Genomic DNA, 20,136 nt, shown 5'->3' with positions numbered 1-20,136 from the left:
TCATCCTCATCATCATCAAAAGCAAGAATCATCTCCGCTAGATCGGATATCCATGCTACAGCATGCGCCATGAAGAGCATTGCAAACTCCTCTGTCATCCCGCATCTACCACCATGAACCTGTAGTCCCATATTTGTCCGGCCAAATGCATGTACTCCTCCACCGCCACTGCACTATCAATAGTCGGACCCCACTCTGGTACATCTTACCTCTGATGAGCATATAAGCATGCTCCCTGCGATATACCCTGTTGTCAACCATACTTTCGCTGAACTTGACTGTGCAAGAACCTCTCAATGACAAAAGGCATGCACCCTATCAAAAATCATGACATATATATAGGGCATCTCTAGCCCATCCTCCGCCCACACCTCACACTCCATAAATGGTCTCTAGCTAACTGTATCAATGTCATCCATCACCCTCCTCCAATGCATAAGCCCGACCAACTGGCCTATCCCTGTCTGCAAGTGGCCTCGCTGCAGGAATGTGCTCCCAAGCCCACACCTGTAATAATGTGACCCCAACCGATAAACTGTTGTATCCTAAGTATACCACCTGATGCAAATCTCTATACACATGGGCCAACATGCAAGACCCCCAAGAAAATTGACAACCCTATGTCACCATATCCTCCAGAACTAATCCCCATCCCACGGCCTGTCCCTTTGACCTATGATCGGGACACAGAAAGACACCTATAAAACCTGCCAATACTGATGGTAGTGGGGCATAATCAAAGTCTATGAACTCCTGCCACAGGATCTCATATCTGCAAATATACTCATCATAGAAAATTCGGCGAAGCACCTCTATCTGATCCTCCTCGATCTTCTCATAAGGCAATAATGCCCCTACCACAAGGATCGTAAAATCCGATAACAATCCTCTAGAGTGACTGTGATCTCGCCTGCAGCCAAGTGAAAGGTGTTGGTGTCACTATGCCACCTCTTTGCCAATCCTGTTAGTAAACCCTGGTTAATGATCTACCGAGGCATGTCCAACAATGAGGACAACCCACATCTCTCAATGATATCTCTATCTGCCTGTGTAAATCGCGGAATAAGAGACCATGGCCTCAGAAATTGCTCTCGCAATTGAAGAACACCAAGTCATTCCTATAACAAACAAAACAGATCCAAATATTAGTTCCCACATCTATTTGATACATCCAATCAAAATTCCATATCAACTTGAAACAAATCCATATCAAATCAAGTTTCATATCAAAAATCAAATCCATATCGAAAGCAAAATTCCATATCAAATCAAGTTTCATATCAAAAATCAAATCCATACCAAAAGCAAAATTCCATATCAACTTGAAACAAATCCATATCCAATCAAGTTTCATATCAAAATCAAATCCATATCGAAAGCAAAATTCCATATCAAATTGAAACAAATCCATATCAAATCAATTTTCATATCGAAAATCAAATCCATATCGAAATCACAATTCCATATCAACTTGAAACAAATCCATATCAAATCAAGTTTCATATCAAAAATCAAATCCACATCGAAAGAAAAATTCCATATCAACTTGAAACAAATCTATATCAAATCAAGTTTCATATCGAAAATCAAATCCATATCGAAATCACAATTCCATATCAACTTAAACAACAAAAATCAATTCAAGTTTTCTATCGAATATCAAACCCATAATGAGAAACAACTCAAAAATCCATATCACATGACTCATATCAGGAACCATATCGAAAACCATAGATCGGAATTCATATCAGACATCACAATCATAGTAGAAATCAAATATCCAAAATCAACAAAAAATTAAGATCATCATTCAATCAATTATCTTGGAACTTCAACAGCAAAAGCAAATTCAAAAATCCATCAAACAATCACACATCAGCACAACAGACACAAAAATGGCTACAACACCCATCCAGGAACACTTGGCAGACACCTACCCACCCCAGCCCATTTTCCTTCATCTATTTTTCCCCCCAACATCATATTTTCTGGCCACACACTAAGCAATCTCCCCCATGCACTAAACTACCACCTATGCACTAGCTAAACTCATCTATGCGCTAAAACCTTTACCCTATGCGCTAGGTCTACCCTATGCACTACCTTGTTCCCCACATGCGCTACCTTGTTAGCCCTATACGCTATCCTACCCTATGCGCTACCCTACACCTGCGATGTGCTATTCGATGACACCTAGACTCTACCCTAGTTTACTAACCCTACGTGCTAACTATTTTATCGTATGCACTACGCAAACGATAAGATGCGCTAAACCGTGGGATTCCGACACAAAAAGTAAAAAAATATGATCAAAAATGACAAAACAAAAAGCAAAAGGGGTAAAATTTAGATGACTTATAGGTGGACCATACATGGCGGACCTTTGGTATCGATGAACATGCTTGAATCGGTGTGAAGCATAGGGAACTGACATTTTGTCACTCTCCAAATGTCACTCTCACCAAAAGTCAAAAGGCACAAATGATACAAATAAAATCACTTTTCAGCTTTTTATAGGGTAAAAGTAAATTAGGGTTAGTAGGTGGGGCATGTATTTTTGCTCATGCTCTCTCTTATAACCCTAGCAAACATCATTTTTCAGATGATGAATCAATTGGCACGCATTAAACACAAAATAAAATTTCAAAATGTGATCAAATCTACAAACTATTATCAAATCAATCAAATTTTGATTCATCTCCCGAAGGGCCATTATCAACACCATTTATCAAATCCAGGGCACGACATCGACATTTTGATGTATGACATCACATCAATCAAATTTTGGCGACACATCAATTTTCTTTGAATCAACATGTGCACAAACGTCACTTCAAAGATGGGCAAAATGTAGAAGTATAAAAATGACCACTTTGCTAAATGAATATTTAATGTTCATTTTATTCTCATTCCTATATTTAATTAAATTCAATTTAATTAAATCATCCACATTCATCTATTTGATTAAAAAAGTTATTCAATTTATTTAATTAAATTCACCTAGGCCTTTCATATCATGTAATTCAATAAATCACTTTATTTAATTAAATCTCCCTTGTACTCTTTTTAATTAAATTGTTCACTTCAAATAAATAAATCTAATTTATTTAATTCCTCCACTTGCATCTATTTTGTTGAAATAAAACAATTTATTTAAACAAAATTACCCTCCATCCACTTGCATTCTCTACATCTCCCACTTGCCTCTCTAAAACCCTTCTAAATTATCCTAATTCCTTCTAAATTAGCCTAACCCATCTACTAAATATTGTCACATCCCTAAACAAAGGGAAGTCACTTCTCAAACCCTTAAAGTCTTCAATAACCATTAAAGGCTTTATGTCCTCAACAACTTAACCATTTATGTCTCTTACATAGCCATTAGTGGTTAACTCAACCTTCTTACATGGTTGGAGACTTTTTACCTAACTCAACCCTCATCTAACCCTAGGGTCTCATCAAGCATTCATTTCTTTGACCATGGTTATTCCTTTAACCCTTGCACAAGAGTTTGTCCTTTGGGTAAAAGCTTTATCCAATGGGGTTTCTTAATCTAACCTTAACCCTTACCTTCTAAGGTAACCATGAGGTCTTCTCAAGCATTTAATGCTTCTTGCATCTCCTCACAAGCAGTCTCTTGTTAACAATTGTCACCATTTTATTGGTGAGAATTGAGTGCATGAATTGATAACTTTCAATCCTAGCCTTTGATAAGATTATCCAATCTTGACCATCCATTGCCATATTTTACCTATAAATAGAGCCCTCACTCTCTCATTCTCAGGATCAAGTATTTAGCATCACTCTTATAGGCATTTTACTAAGCATTTAATCTCTCTTTGAATAGAAATAATATAATAAACATTTTAGAAGCATTTCTATCATCATAAATAATCATATTAAGCTAGTATATCATGTTAGGATAGTTCTTTTGCTAATCTTTTCATCTTATCATCATATACATGCTAGTTTAATTAATATTTGTTAATATCATGCACATTTAGGATTGTATTCATGTTATATTGATAAAAGCATCCCTCATTCTCATGATTGTCATCCGTAAGTCACTTTCCTCAGTGATCTGAGAGCAAAGGCATTGACTTGAGGGGTCTTGTGATATAGAGAATAATGGAACATCCCTTGGGAAGTTGAGCTATTCCATATAGCTCCTTAACTTGCACTGAGAGTCCCATTGGTGTGTGGACTAGTCACAAATACACATTTTCCAAATCATCGCACCACTTTTCCCGCACACAGATAGAATTAATCATCAAAAAAACTAATCTAACAATAATAAATATAAAACAAATTTGTATTTATTTAGGTATCAGTTAGAATTTTGATAATTTATAGATATTTGACTATAATTAATTTCTTTTATCTCATGTACCAAAAATAATTTTTATATGTTTAAAAAATGAAGGTTCAATTTCATTGAGATAATCTTAAAATGATATATTGTAGGGTCTCCTCGACCCCTAATAGCTATCATGTAGGGAAATACGCTACACAAAATAAAAATAGAAAATAAATTGTAAAAATTATGTAGTGAAGGGTTACCCTCACTTAGTACTAGTAAACAATGGATTAGTCCCACAAAATGTAGGCTTGTAATCTTACTTAAACACTACAATTGAAACCATTCTCTCAAGATGCCCATTATTTCTCAATCTTTCATTATCACCTATGTACATTGTTTAATAAATATTAATATTTAACCCTCTAATTTAAGAAACTATTACTTTTCAATTTGTATATAATAGAGTCTAAATATAAAAAATAAAATATATTTCAAATTTGGATGAGCGGAAAATTGCAAGGTTAAAAATGTAAAAGACAACTTGATTCTATTGAGGAACCTTTTCTAAAAACTATTAAAATGTGTAAACATGATAAAAAGAATGCTTGAAAATTACGTTTTTTTTCTTTTTAATGTGAAAATATTAGTTAATACCTTACATGCAAACCCAATACTTTGGATCATATATCTAGGCCTAATCCACGTCTAACAATTGATTTCTAAAAACATTAAGTAAAATATTTCTATGTTATAATATATGTTATAAACTAAAAAGAATGTGTGATTTTTTGTTTCTAAAGAAAATATACTATGAGCACATTATATTAACATAATTTTGTTATGGCTTGTGATGCAAGATAATTATAACAAGAGCGTGTTTTTATGTGCTCACATTATGCTAACTTTTTATTGAAATTAGGTTTGGTCATTTTTTTGTCCTCCATTTTGATGAACATGCTCATTTAAAATTATATTTATACTAAAGATATTATATATTAAATATATATATATATATATATATATATATATATATATATATATATATATTTATTATTAAATTATATGTCAATAAAATATAAAACACAATAAGTAACATATTGATTTTCTATTGTGAGAGGTCACTAAATGATGAATATAAATCACAAAGGAATTAGGGTTTGATTTAATGGAGAAGGAAATAAAATAGAGAGATAGAAGGATAGAAGATAAAAAAAGAAGAAAGAGTGAGAAAGACAGAAGGGGGTAAGGGAAATAGAGATATAGGTATAGATATAAGATTCATAGAGTAAGGGGGAGATAAACCAAGAGACAAAGAAGGTAGAAAGAGACAAAAGGGAATATAATTAAAAGAGACAGGTAAAGAGAAAATAGAGATATATAGATGAAAACAACGAGATATATAGTGCACAAGTGAGTGGGTATATATTTAAATATTAATGGATAAATATCTCTTTGGATTGTATTTATTTAAAAATATTTATTGCTTCATTAGTCAACTATTTTTTCAAAGTGATTTAAAATAATATAAAATAATTTAATGAAAATAAACACATAAATATGAAATATTTTGTTAAATAATAATTATTCTATTTTCATATTCCATTTTAAGAATATTAAAGTTCTTCTGGAAAAGAAAAAAACAAGATATTTTGAACCATTCTCTATAATTCATTATCGAAAGAGGAAGACTATATAGACTTTTAAAAACTATCCACCATTTAATAATACATGAAGGCTTTACTACTAGTTCTTAAGATTGCTATTGGTGTAATAGTTTAAGATATTATTTTATAATTTTATGAAATGAAGAATTAACTTTAAATGTTTTATATTTTTTTAATATTAATGATTATTTTAGAAGATACATAACATTGTTTTAAAGAATGTATTGGTTTTAAAAATAAAAAATAAATTAATTCCTTTATAATAATGTAGAGAGAAAGAGAGAGAGAGAGAGATATGTGATTTATTTAAAATTTTTTAATAAATATATATTTCTTAATTCATAAACAGAATAATAAATTATAGAAACACAAAAACTAATGTAGTTTCCATGTGGCACTAAAAATGCTAGTAGCATATAAATATCTTAAATATATCTATCTAATAGACATTAAGAGATATAAAATGCAGCTTACCTTGGGCTTCAACTTTCTTTCCGGGGAGGTCATAAAAAGGTATGGCTTGAAAGTGACTCCCTAAATATTATTAACTACCTGATTAAACATAGGAAGCCTAGCTAGACAATTAAGCACTTAATCAAGAACTTCCTCAACATGATTACCAAGATGGATGAAGTCTGAATTACACATGTATTTCAGGAAGGTAACTAACTTGCAGACTGCGTGGTTAATTTGGTTGTGGGTTATGAGAAAATCAAATGGTGGAGGGAAGGGGAAAATTTCCTAATGCACTTATGTGAATTGACACGAAAGGATGTTGTAGGTCTTCCGGATTCTCAATAACTGAATATTAATGATGCAGTCTTATCACATGTGTAAAGACACTCTGCAATAATTCGAATCAACATAACACTAGGGCTTCCAAATTGTTCTTGGCTTTCTGGTTTTGTGTCTTCTAGTTTTGGTTGGGTTATGGGACTATGAATCTCAAAATTAGCAAGAGAAATTCAAATATGGGGGAGATTAAAATGGGGTTGAGCCAAATTTGTATCATAAGTGGGAGAAAAATAAGGATATGTGGATTGAGATTATGGATGGTGGTCTCGTCCCATACATTAAAAAATTGCATGGTCATGATCGCAGGGTGACAAAAGGGTTTGTTAATGGCTAGAATAATGGCATTCTCAGTGCCTATGGTGCTGAGTTCAGAATTGATGAGGAGCTTATTGTGGGTGTCATGGGATTATAGATGGAGGGGATGAAGTTCTACAGAAAATGCAAGGCAACGGAGGAAGCCCTCTCAAATTTCTTTGATAAGCACAGCAAAAGAGACAGAGTTAGGAAAACGAATGATGGAGGCTACAATAGAAAATACCTAATGAGACTATGAGCTGATGTTGTGGAGGTGGTTATGAGATATATTACCCTAGATGGTCATTATGTGAGTATTTTTTTTTATCATTTTACTATTTTAAACCATTTTAGACATGATAGAAAAATCCCTATGTCATTTTATTTGCTATCGTCTTTGGAGCATAGTCTCTCCAACCATGCAAAGAATTGTGAAAACCTTGTTTTAAATGAGGGTCTTATCCTTCTTATAATGGGATATGCTAAAATAAATGAATTCAAGCCCTCACCGGCCCTCAAATGTGAAAGTAACCTTAAATCAAAAACTAGTCATGATCTGCATGTTATGTCTGATACTAAAATTGAGGATGTTGGGGGAGATGGCTATGGACTTGCATGACCTTCAAGGGTTAGAAAAAGATCTAGAGTATAGGCCCTCTTAGGAAGAGGGCCCCCCCTTAAAGGTCACTACAGGAACTAACAACAGTAGGTAGTGTAAACCCCTATAAAGGAAACCACAAAGAAAAAAACCCCTCTTCGCCTAGAGATGGCTAATGATAGCTTTAAAAATAAAAATGTGGGGAAGACTATGGATCTAAATGACAAAGGGGATAAGGAGATTAAGTTGGATATTCCCCTAAACCTAGATCAGGTGGACCTTGATAACAATTAAAGTGATTTAGTGGACATTGACTTGCTACTAACTAATTCTACTTGCAGTCAAGAGAAATGCTTTCGTTGGGCGATCAATGAAATCTGTGTCATCAAACAAGGAATAACTAAAATTTTTAATACTTTCATTGAGACCCGAGTGCCTAATAAAACTGATAACCTCCTTAAAATGACCTAGAAATTGGCTAAAGATATTAAAGTAATGAAAACAAAGCATGAATCCAGAATTACCAACTTGGAGAAAGAATTGGTAGAAAATAAGAGAAGTCTCAAGAATTTGGTTGAGATCAGTAAAAATTCTATGAATAATAGTGTTGAAGGCATCAAAAATCTAAACGAGAAAATGAAAATCCATCAAGCTCAATCGATCAATAATATTTCGGACATGTAGGCTTCTATACGCTCGTCTAATAGGACCAAGAGTAGGATTCGAGATAAAAATACCATGAGGAGCATTTTGTTTAATTTTTTGCTAATTGGCCCAATGCCTTAGTGTAGTTTTTTAGCAGGGCTCTGTGGGGATTTGCCCCTATTTTGTTACTGTTTGGCTATTATTTTTGGACTTTCTCACTAATATTTTGTTATTTCTGTACTTGGATTTGGGTTTTGGGTCCTTTTAGAACGTGTTTTATCTTAATAAAAAATAGACATTAAGAGATATTATTCTAGAAACACCTATCTATTCTCAATAACACTTTAAATATAGACTTCTTGAGAGTAATAAAACTCAACATCTTTTAGAAATTTTTGTTTAAGATATCTAGATGAATATTTTATAATTATTATTTTAATATGTCATTTAAAAAATTAAAAAAACTATAAAGACACTAGTAAGATCATACCTTTAAATATAATTAACCATGAAAATAAAAAACCATAATTCCTCTTATTCAAATTCAGTTCTTATTATAATATGATTTCAATTAACATTAACTTACATTACCCTGATTTTGTGTTTCTATTTTATCGGGAGATGTGGCTTGTACTCACCAATGTCTTGGTTTCAAGTGCAATAGCTTTATTCATGTTCTTTCCATTGATGATACCATCAAGAGTGTCACTGATTTTTTTTTTAATGTCTATTTTAAAGAAGTCCTATTTGTTGGAAGTTTATCACCCACTAAGTAAAGGAGTTTTTTTCTTTGTAAGAAGTAAAATGCATAGAATGGAGTTCAAACTAGTCTATCTTCTTATTACTGGTGTCACGGGCTTTGAATTCATTATGAGATATACACTAGGTTTGAAGATAAAGTAATCAAAGAGGGGACTACAAAGTAGATTCAATATAGTTATAGATTATGTGGTTTCAGGTTTTGTTGAATTAATGACTTACATTATCATATCCATTGTTAGAAATGTACTAATATCATTTTTAATAGTTACATTAGTAGCTTTATTACTTTTTGGCTATATCAAGGCTTGTTGTCCTGAAAATAAGCCCATTAGAAGTGCCATTCAAATTTTTATAATTGGGAATATCCTTGCGACATGTGACAAGGTGTCCAAAGACTCGTCTACAACCTCAAATGGATAAGTTGTAACAAGATCACTTTAGACAAAAGTTGCACTAGAGGTTGGATAATTTTTTTCATCTCATGCTAGCTTCTCTCTTAGAGATGATTCTTTGCATGAGAATTATTTTTGGTTTTCTTGATTTCCTTTTTTATTCTAATAGACTTGAACAATGGATATATTCTGAAGTTTTATGTTTGGAGATAGGTAAGGGGTTTTGTGTTGAAATCAATAAGGATTCTCACCCCAAAAGTTCACTAGATTATGATCAAGAATTATACCCTTAAGAGGGTAAGGAGACAACTTGATGGAGGCCTATATGTGCAAATCTTAATATGCACGGTCCTCCAATAATTCAATGTTTGTGATTCATGAGTTCAAGGAGAGGAGAACTTTTGAATTTAATTTGGAGCTACACCTTTACAAGTCTCAAGAAGGAACTTTATGGATTTACACTTGATTTAGGATTTGTTGCTTCAAAGAAAGATATTCTCAAACATATGCATTTATTTTATGTAATCATCAAGTTTTTTGATGTAAGTCTTTAGTCTTGGGTCCCTTGGCAAGGTAAAGTTTGAGTTTTACAGCTAAAATTGTAGGAACAATGTAGTAATGGGGGGATGCTTTTTTATTCTTTTAGAAGGCCCAACCATTTCCTCCTTTTTTTTAGCTATGGAATCCACATCCATAGTAGCCCCTTCCTAATGGAGAATTTCTAGTTTTCCAACCATGGTATTTATGCTCTTAATAGAGTTCTTTACCACTTTGTGATTGCAACTAACTAGAGAAATAAGGTTCTCATTAACTTTCTAGAATTTATTTTCCATCTGACTCAATATACCTTCATACTCTTTCTTGAGTTTATCTTCCAGACAAGAGATTTTTCTATCATAGTCTTTCTTCATATCACTTATAGTGCTCACCATTTTCTTCTTGGAGTCCACAATTGATTTTCTTTGGTCCACCGTCCACTATTCCACACCTTGATTTTCTTGTTTTCTATTGATTTCTCGAGTGTGGGGGGGGGGGGGGCGATGTTAACATTATTGCACTATTCATATATACTAGGGTTGACAATTATTCTATTTTTTCTTAACTGTTCTCCTCTTTATATATTCTCCACTCTGTGCTTTCTTGATGTATGCATATTTAAATTTATTTTTCTCTTCAATTTGTTAATCTTATTTGATTAGTAGTAGAATTATCATTGTGAATAATATCTCTAGGGAGCACATATTCTACAAATAAGAAAAAAACATCGCTACAAGTAGTGCATAGATTCAAATATAAGAAATCATTTTGATAAAAATAAAGAGTGATGTACACTTGCATTAAGGTTTTGGTTTTCATTTTATATCTCCACACAAAAATATTCACATCATATTTTTGCAAAATCAATCGAAACTTTATGCTACCTCCTCATGTACTTCAATTTGTATTCTTTCATATGTTAGAATTTTTAATAGTCTTCAATCAAACTTCCATGCTTTACATGGTATTAGATTAGTGCTATATCATGCCTCCATGACCATATTTTAAAAAAGTACATCAATACTCTATAATTGACATTCAACACACACGTCAAATGTATTCAAATGCCTCAAACTTCATGTTATGAGGCCATTATCCATAGATTATGCACAACACCCACAGTAGGAAATTTATAGAATGGTTTAAATCACCCACACTAATCTTATACTTCTATTCTTAAACATCTTAAATACTTAGAGTTGATTAACATTTTCTATGCTTAATATGTTGCTAATATGTTGCTTAGTGTGTGGTTTAAAGATATCTAAATTTAAATAGAAATTCATCATCGTTGGAAAAGTTGAAAGAGATTTATTTTTCCTTGTAAATATTAAATATAAAGATAATCATATATTTGTATGGGTGATCCCAGTCTAGGTTTTCTAATTATAAAATAAAAATAATAATAAAGAAATCCTTGGGTCAGAGGATAGACACCACGATAAATCCTCCCATCTTCATCTTCTCTCTCATCATGACTTAAACAATCTTCATACTCCCAGGCATAGAAATGATGTATCTACTCTGATAGCATCATGAAAATAACATGAAAATGATTAATACTTCATTGATTAACTGGATGAATAGAGGTCAAATTTAAAAGAGGATAATAGAACCATATAACACACTGTAACAAACAATAACCATATTTAACTAGCTATGGTAAATAATAAAATATGATAAGCTATGATAAGACAACTAATCTTCTCTAAAAAATTCATTCCAATTCAAGGGATGTGAATCTAGAAATAAATTTGAGATAGGCGATCCTCTCTTGAATCAAATTGTATATGTTAAGGTTTAATAAATATACCAGCCTAACTATGAGAATAGGGTCCTTCCTCGGATATCACATTATGATTCTCCATTCTAGAAAACACCACAAAGAATATTTATTTATAAGTATAATGACTTTAGATCACCTTCAATATTTCAAATCTTTTAATTTGAAGCCTCTAACAAGGGCAAAGTTATATAGATATCTATATACACTTACATATTAAGACTGTTTTGGAAAAATTAAAAAAATATTAACAATAGATTTCAAGTTAGAAAAATAGATAGAAAAATATATATATTTATTTAGGTATCTTATAAATTTTGAACTATTTATAGATAGATAATTATAATTCATTGCCTTTGTTTCATGCATCAAGAAGTAAATTATTTTTTCATATTCAAAAAATAAGACTCATTTAAAATGAGAGCATCTTTAAATGATATGTTGGACAATCTATTGAACACCTAATAGCTATCATGCAAGCAACCATCCTATGCACCAAAATAATAATTAAGAAAAAGAGTTAAAATAAAGTAAATGGTAAAGAATTTGCACCACTTTGACTTCTATCCCACCTTACTCTCCCTAAGCACTAGCAAACAAGGGATAAACCCCACACAATGTAGGCATCACTCACTACAATTTCAACCATTCACTTAGTATTCCTCTATTTTCTCAATCTTTATTTATTACCTTATTTTCACATGTACGTTCTTTATAGAATCTTAGTACTAAATTGTTTCAAAATTTGAAATATATCAAAAAAATAAACTAAATTAATATATAAAAAATAGAGTCTAAAATATTAAAATTAAATTTATTTCAAATTTAGATAAATTGATAAAAATAACTACAAAAACTTATTATAGATTTTTCAAAGAAAAGTTAATGTACTAATCAAATACACTGAATATCAAAATTTGAATGTATTTTAAATGTAGAAAAATTACAAGATTAAAAAGGTAAAAGAAATCTTGATGTTATTGTGGCACTTTTCCAAAACAATATCTTAAAATGTGTAAGCTTGATAAAGAGAACTTCCTTTGATTACAACAATCTGATATGAAACTATATATTACATTTTATTTTCTACTGGATACTTAGAAAAGGTTCTAGTATCTCTCCACAAGTAGAGACAGGGTTATCACAAAACTAAACTATATAATTTCGATTTGGCGCGAACAATCATCAGAAGTAATAAAACAAAATGAAATTCATGATTTCAATAAATTACTTATTTTTGTGACTAGGGCCCTCCAATTCACTATTGGACTATTTATTCTACGAAGTTGTCCAACATTTACAGATAAAAGTTGCTGTAGTTAATTTGGGACCCTACAATTTTTGCGAATCTCTCCGTTGGTCCCAGTAAGAGGCATGATGTTTCCCATATTCACCATAGCCGTTGCAAAATCTTGAAAGAAGGCAGACTGATTAACACTGTAGGTAGTAACAAGAGCATCTGCGGAGCCGCCATTAAACAGAACTTGATCAGAGTGCAAAAGACCTCTCTGTGTTCTGAGGATTTTGTAGTAGTTGTTGTCAAAGGAATCAGGTGTGTCCTCGTCCAAAGGAGAAAGATTGCTATCACCACTGCCGCTGCTGCTCGGGCAGCTTGCCTTGCGAGAAGTAGCGAAGGCGGCATTGATATTGGTTTCATTGTAGATGCGAGTTCGGAAAAGAGAGCATTTCGCTTGACCGATTGTATGAGCGCCTGATCAAAACCACAGAAATATGCGAAGTTAGTTACCATAAATACTTCCTGCAAGTGCTTCAGTGGAATATGCAAGGAAGCTTTTGTATTTCTTACCTGAAAGGGCAATCATGTCCTGAGCAGAGAGTCCTTTAGCTTGAAATGATGAGATGAGATCAGGAAGGCTTGAAAATGGACTTGGAATATTTTTAGTTACATCTCTTTGAACGGCAGTCCGCGAGTCTCTCCTACCCAAGCTCACAGTCCACGATGGGCCTCCCAGCTACCATTTATAGAGACAAAAATCATTTGCAAGTGAAGATAATGGTGACTTATTATCTTTGTTCATATGTAGCATCAATAACTAATTACCAAGGTCTAGCGCAAGGTAGAAATTTAGGAAAAAAAATGAATACCTGGACAACCGATTCGTGAGCAGCTAATGTCAATATATCAGCACAGGAAACCACTCCACTGCAGACTTTCTCTAACTGGCTCTTTATATGATCGATGACCTCGGAACCTCTGGCTGAATTGGCGTTCGGAATTGCTTTTTTCTCTCCAGTGATATTTGTGCTGTCATCTAACAGGATCGACCCATCACATCCCTGTAAAAATCCAGGTTTTTTAATATACTACAACAAATCATAAATCTAAGAAAGAAAGAATGAAAGAAGATGATATACTAGGTCTGAAAATGTTACGTTAACGAAACAGTCGTGAAAGTGAAGGCGGACCAACGATCCACCCATGCGCTTCTCTCTTGCGATTGCCTGCCTCACTGCATCTTTTACTATAGGTACTGCCTGGGCACATGATCTCGTATAAAATGACGGGGTAAGCTGCCCATAGACAATAACAGTGGAACACAACAGTAAAACAATACACAGAAGAGTCCCCATTGTTGCTGTTGCCAAGGAAGACATGGTTATTTTAATAGACAAACAAGAACTTCAATTACAAGCTGCCTGCACTAAACCGATTTCAAAAACTCTTGGTGTCATAGGACAACTGATTCGCTCTATATATAGTAGTAGAGACTGGGACAGACGATATGTATATTCTCTGAAACGACTTGGTCTTACAGGTAGAGTGGAGTGGGAAACAACTGCATGCAGTTCGAGGCAATGATTGCAGACAATAGGATCAGATGGTACTAAAAGATTTGACACTGACGCTCAACGATAAAGGTGATCAATATCAATGGAAGCAAATTTGTGTGAGAAGCTCAGATTAGCAATTGATGTTAACCTCGCTGAATACAATATCCCTTGACCGTTTCTCTCAACATTGTATGATAAGATAATATAAGAAAAAGGTGTCTGTGATTGACGTCCTTGAGTTGCAGGCCTACTCTCTATCCAGTTGCTTTTTCAGCGTTATTATAAACCAGTTGTTTAAAAAATCTCGCTTAAAATAATAAATTGGTCTCTGCAAATATTTGATGTCCAACTAAACGATCTCATTAATTTCTTAGACGAAGTTCGATGGGCCCTGGACATGCAATTCTTTGTTTAAAGGAGTAACCCATCATTTCCACCTGGCTGTCAGACATATTTTCTGCTCTATATGACGGAATGAGTTATTCGCCGCGTGAGATCTCGTTTTATCCGAATTTTCCATTGCTTAGGCTTCTGCTATCTATGGAAGGAATGCAATAAACTATTGATAAAATTGATGAAAATGGCAGTGAAGGTGGTTACTGACCACTTCAACGCAACAATCCTTGATGAATTATAGTAACTTCATTATCGGTGAGAAGTGAGAGGGAGGTGGACATGAATCTTTTTAGTGAGGAAATTTCTTGATGAATTATAGTAACTTCATTATAGGTAAGAAGTGAGAGGGAGGTGGACATGAATCTTTTTAGTGAGGAAATTTCTTACATAATTAAGCATCCTAATCTTCCCTCCGAGCTTTATAGCATTGGATTATGATCGTTATTAATACAATAACGTATGAGGGAGAGGTAAAATAGAAGTGCTGTCTACACTATGTGATGATGTACAAGAGGCTTACCGAAGTGTAATATAATCTTTTAATTTCATCACGAATCAAATCTGTTCTTTTAAAAGGTAAACATAAGAATAGAATTCAATGCTAAAATTCAAGAATTTATAGACAAAGCAAAGAAGAAGATTAAACATATTGGTGATTGCATAGCTTACTTATTTGATAAGATTAGTTATTGCAAAACATATCATAAATGTCAAAATATTAGTCTTGTTCACCATAACACATCTTTAATTGAAATTACACATGACAAAAAATTACAACCATTAAAATGGAGAGCCTTAAATCACACACTCTAAGCAACATATTAATCCTAGATAGTGTCAATCAACTTTGATTGTTTAACACATTTAAGCCTATAAATCAAAGCTTAGTGTGTGTGTGTGTGATTTAAGCCGTCCCAACTAATATTAGCTGAAAATTTAATTGCATATGGATCCTTCTTTATACCTCTTATTTCTTGTCATATATTGTTCTTTTTCCTTCCCTTTTTAGCTTTATGTTTTTATTTTAGTATAGGGTTTCATTTCTACTTATGATTTTAAAAAAAATTCCTTTTTCACTTATGTTGAACTTCTAGATATTATCTTTATATTTTATGTTCCACATCCTTATGTGTATTGACATTTTGTTTAATCATGTATATATGACTTTTACCTTACCTTTTTGGTTTCTCATCATGTCTTATTATTTCTCATCATATTACATATAAGCAATGAAATAGAAAATAGGAAAATGATAACTTCAAAACACTATAGCATTCTCACTTGCTACATTTTTGAAATTTCGCTTTCCCACCCTTTCCTAGGACAATGTTCTCTATTGTAGATCTACCTCAATTCGATTTGGTAGTGGATATTTCATCTCCTAGTGCGATTTTCTCTTAGCTTAACGTTGATCATCCAGTGGTTACAGCTAGGGTTCTATCTATGAGCACTCCTGAGATTGTTGCTATGGCTTTGGATTCCTATATCTCTTCTCCAAAGTTGAGTGTTGTTGCTCTCCCTGGGTCATTTGGCTCTATTCAATGTGCTTCCTATCCATATCTACTTAGAAAAATATTGCTCACTTTTTTTGGTGCTAAGATTGTTGTTTCTAAGAAAATGAAGGGCTCTGTTAAGACAATTCATTGTGTTGTTATTGCTCCCATGATTTCTTTTGGGAAGGCATTGCTATACTATGAGGAATATTTTGCCAAGAATGGTTTAGTCTATAGATTTTTTCATTTTTTGTCCGCTTTTCTTGATTTGCACTACTAGGTTGTGAATGTTTGGTCTCCTCTACATGAGGGTAAAATACAACTTTACCCTTCAACTAGAGGGTTTTTTTTATGGCGTTATTTAATTTTGAGGACGATTGCAAGTTGTACTTGATGTTGGGCATTGGAGCTGGGATTCTCACCTCCTCTCTATGGCCCCTTTCCCACTTTAATAAAAAAAAATATTAAAAAGGATAAATCAAATCATTTTTAATAATCTCATTGCAACCTTGACTACTAATCCATTATGTTGAAATGTATATTAGGAATGTGTGTACAAATTAGCAACATAACACTTTAATTTTCTTTATAATATATTTTGGCAAAGTAGATTTGCATGAGGAATGATTGATGAAAGAATTAGTTAATTTAAAGACTCTTTGAGAAAAATTAAATTGAAGACAAGGATAAGATCAAAGACCTAAGTTAACTAGACTAAATGTGGACTTGATTGAAGATAAATTTAAATTTATTTCATTTCAAACCTATGAGAAGATAATAATAGATAATTTTAATCTAATTAATGGATACATGAGATGAATAGGTTTCATTTTGAAGGTTATGTCAATTGATGTAGAAACAAGTTTCTAAGGTAAAGAGTTTAATTGATGGGATACAAATAGAAATTTTATTTAAAAACAGATAATTAGGTCTCATTTAATTAATTAATTAAGTTTTCCATTATAATCTCTAGGATTAATATCTACAAGAGATTTGATGCGATCTATGTATGTGATGCATTTTCCTATAAATATCACCATAAAACAACATGCATTATGAATAAAACATTTGAGATTTAATTGATTAATAGAAAGCAATTTGAAAATTATAAAAATGCAATATGCTAAAGTGCTATGAATGAAAAGAAGCAACTCGAAGTGAAAGAAACCATTATCCAACACATTGTTGGTTATGGTTGTCATTGCACCAAAAGTTTGACCTATGAATGCCCGCTACAACCACCAAACACATAGAATCCATGTGAGGCAGTTAAGCCATGTTGCAAACCTATCGCTTGTGGTGCACAGAGACCAAGGGCACACACCTTGCAACAATTCTCCCCTCAGCGTAAGCGAGGTTTGAACTTGAAACCTAGCTCTGATACCATTTTTTGGGTGCGGTTGTCATTGGACCAAAAGGTTGATCTATCAATGCCTGCTATAAACACTAGACACATAGAATCCATAGGAGGCAATTAAGCCATGTTGCAAACCCAGCGCTTGTGTCGCACAAAGACCAAGGGCACACACCTTGCAATACACCTGATTATAATAAATATAACTAAAAAGTAATGTAATCTTATGGGAAATGATAAATAAATTAGCTCTATTAAGTGCCATTATGAATTTATAAAATTAAATTAGAAAATAGATATGAAAAATTATGCAACCCACAAATCAAATTTGCCAAAACAAAATAGGGTTTTTGTGAATTAAACCTATCAATTTATGTAATTTGATTAAAATAATATTTATGAATGCAAAATTTGAAAATTAAAATATTCCTAAATCAGATCTAAAATAATAAACCCAAATTAGGAAACTCACAAGTTCAACTTTAGGATTATAGACTAGGGTTTATGTGGCTTTAACCTCTAAATTCTTTAAATTCAATTAAAAATTAAACTTCTAAATGTAATTTAATTTTTGAATTCCATAAACACTCAAATCCGAGAACACAAACCAAAAATAAGCATGTAAGGAGTTGGGTTCACCAAAATTTAATGGTAAAAACTTTGATTTCCACCCAATGATGTAGTAAAACACCTTGTTTTTTCATAGAGACCAATTACATTAAAGAGGGGTAAATACAATAGATCTAGCCTCAATCCAATAAAGATAGGGCTAAGAATTTTGATTACATTCATTGGTTGAAGACTAATACAGTCTTTTTAAGTTAAATTTTGAAAATGTTGAAATTAGGGTAAATGTTTTAAAATTGAAAAGATTGTGCATAAGTTATAGTGAGTTGTAGTCATCAAACAGAGCCATAAATTTGTATCTATGTGAATGTTTGGACCTATTCTCAAAAGGTCGAATAGAATTGTTGGGACTAGAGTGTCAATTTCTTTGGTCCTCCAAACTTTTGGTCGTCTAAGGAGGAAACTATTCATCTCTTTGAATAATGTTGATCATGAAAGTTACAGCTCTGTACATGTTTCTTGCACATAGAAAGAAAGGGGAAATTGCTGGGAATAGGGGTTTGGCAAAGTCAACCACTACTTTAGGAATTAACCTTGAATAAAATTATGCAAATACTAAAATAAATTCTAAAAAGATATACCTTAAATATGCAATTGTTGATAATGATGAATTTCTTCTTGAATGTAATCACATATGTTGTATGGAATGGCATGAGCAAGACAAAACCCTAATCACACACACATGCTTACATGTGAATGATGTATTTTTGTCCACAATTGTTGAATGAAGAATATGCAGCATTGAAGATCTCTACAAATACTTGATGATGAATGCTTCATGGATGCAAGGATACTAGAATTGATTGCTTGGAGTCTTAGAATGCTTGGATAAAATTAGGTTGATCAAATATCTTTATATAAGGGTATCTAGGTAATTTATCAATTATGTTGTTCTCCAAATGGTCATGTAAAGCCAAAAAATTGAATTCTCGTCAGAGAGATAGGACCCCTTTCCCCATTTAAAATAGGGCCCAACTAAGAGGTTCCAGGAAAGGGCAATCAGGTCTTAGTGCCCTGGCCCTTCTCAACAAGGGACCTCAATTTATCCCTAAGCAGAAGGGTAGCCCTCTAGAGAATCCAGTAGTGGGTGTACATGGCATGAAAATTTAAGGTAAGGAATAAAATAAACCTAAGTAGTAGATGGGGAGGGGACATGCTATGGTAGGGGCACAAACTTGAGGTTTAAATTGGCACGGTGACAATTTATGATGCTAAAATTTGAATGTAGCTTCCCTCTAAATTTTTATATGGTTCAACATTTCTCATCTCAAAGGAAGAGAGGGCCCCATGGAACTGATCTATAGTAAAAGTATCCAAATCCCTACTTTCTTCAGTTGCAAACATCTTAGAAAAAAGGATTTAGGAAGAGTCCTAAGTACCTTCCTCACAACTCTTCTTTCATTTATCTGCCAAAACCTCTAATTATAGAAACTACCTTTGTTACCTAGTGCATGTAGTTGTCAATACTTTCATCTTCTGACATCCTTAAGCTTTCAAATTTTCTTTTGAGATTCTACAACTTGAGTTTCATTGTCTTCTTGTCTCCTTCATAAATATTACTAAGTTTCTCTTAGACATCCTTGGTAGATTTATAGTTCATCACCTGCAAGAGTTAATTATCAGATAGTCCCCTTATAATTGTATTCCTTTTCTTTCTATTTATTCACATTTTCCTTGATCTCATCTAGAGTAGTAAGATAATT

The 20,136-nt window shown here is 32.8% G+C and overlaps 1 protein-coding gene across 1 annotated transcript; it reads right to left on the bottom strand.

Moving 5' to 3' along the window:
- Nucleotides 1-12,913: 12,913 nt before the first annotated feature.
- LOC131045693 (peroxidase P7) lies at nt 12,914-14,416 on the bottom strand. The gene is made up of 4 exons (XM_057979289.2): nt 14,165-14,416; nt 13,877-14,068; nt 13,578-13,743; nt 12,914-13,481 (listed from the first exon to the last, which is right to left on the bottom strand). The coding sequence occupies exons 1-4, from the start codon at nt 14,384-14,386 to the stop codon at nt 13,090-13,092; spliced, it is 972 nt and encodes a 323-aa protein (XP_057835272.1). The 5' UTR covers nt 14,387-14,416; the 3' UTR covers nt 12,914-13,089.
- Nucleotides 14,417-20,136: the final 5,720 nt, after the last annotated feature.

The sequence above is a fragment of the Cryptomeria japonica genome, chromosome 3, assembly GCF_030272615.1.
Source record: "Cryptomeria japonica chromosome 3, Sugi_1.0, whole genome shotgun sequence".
NCBI classification, from domain to species: domain Eukaryota; kingdom Viridiplantae; phylum Streptophyta; class Pinopsida; order Cupressales; family Cupressaceae; genus Cryptomeria; species Cryptomeria japonica.
Note: the sequence above shows the minus strand (reverse complement) of the source record. Positions and strands in the feature narration are given on the sequence as shown.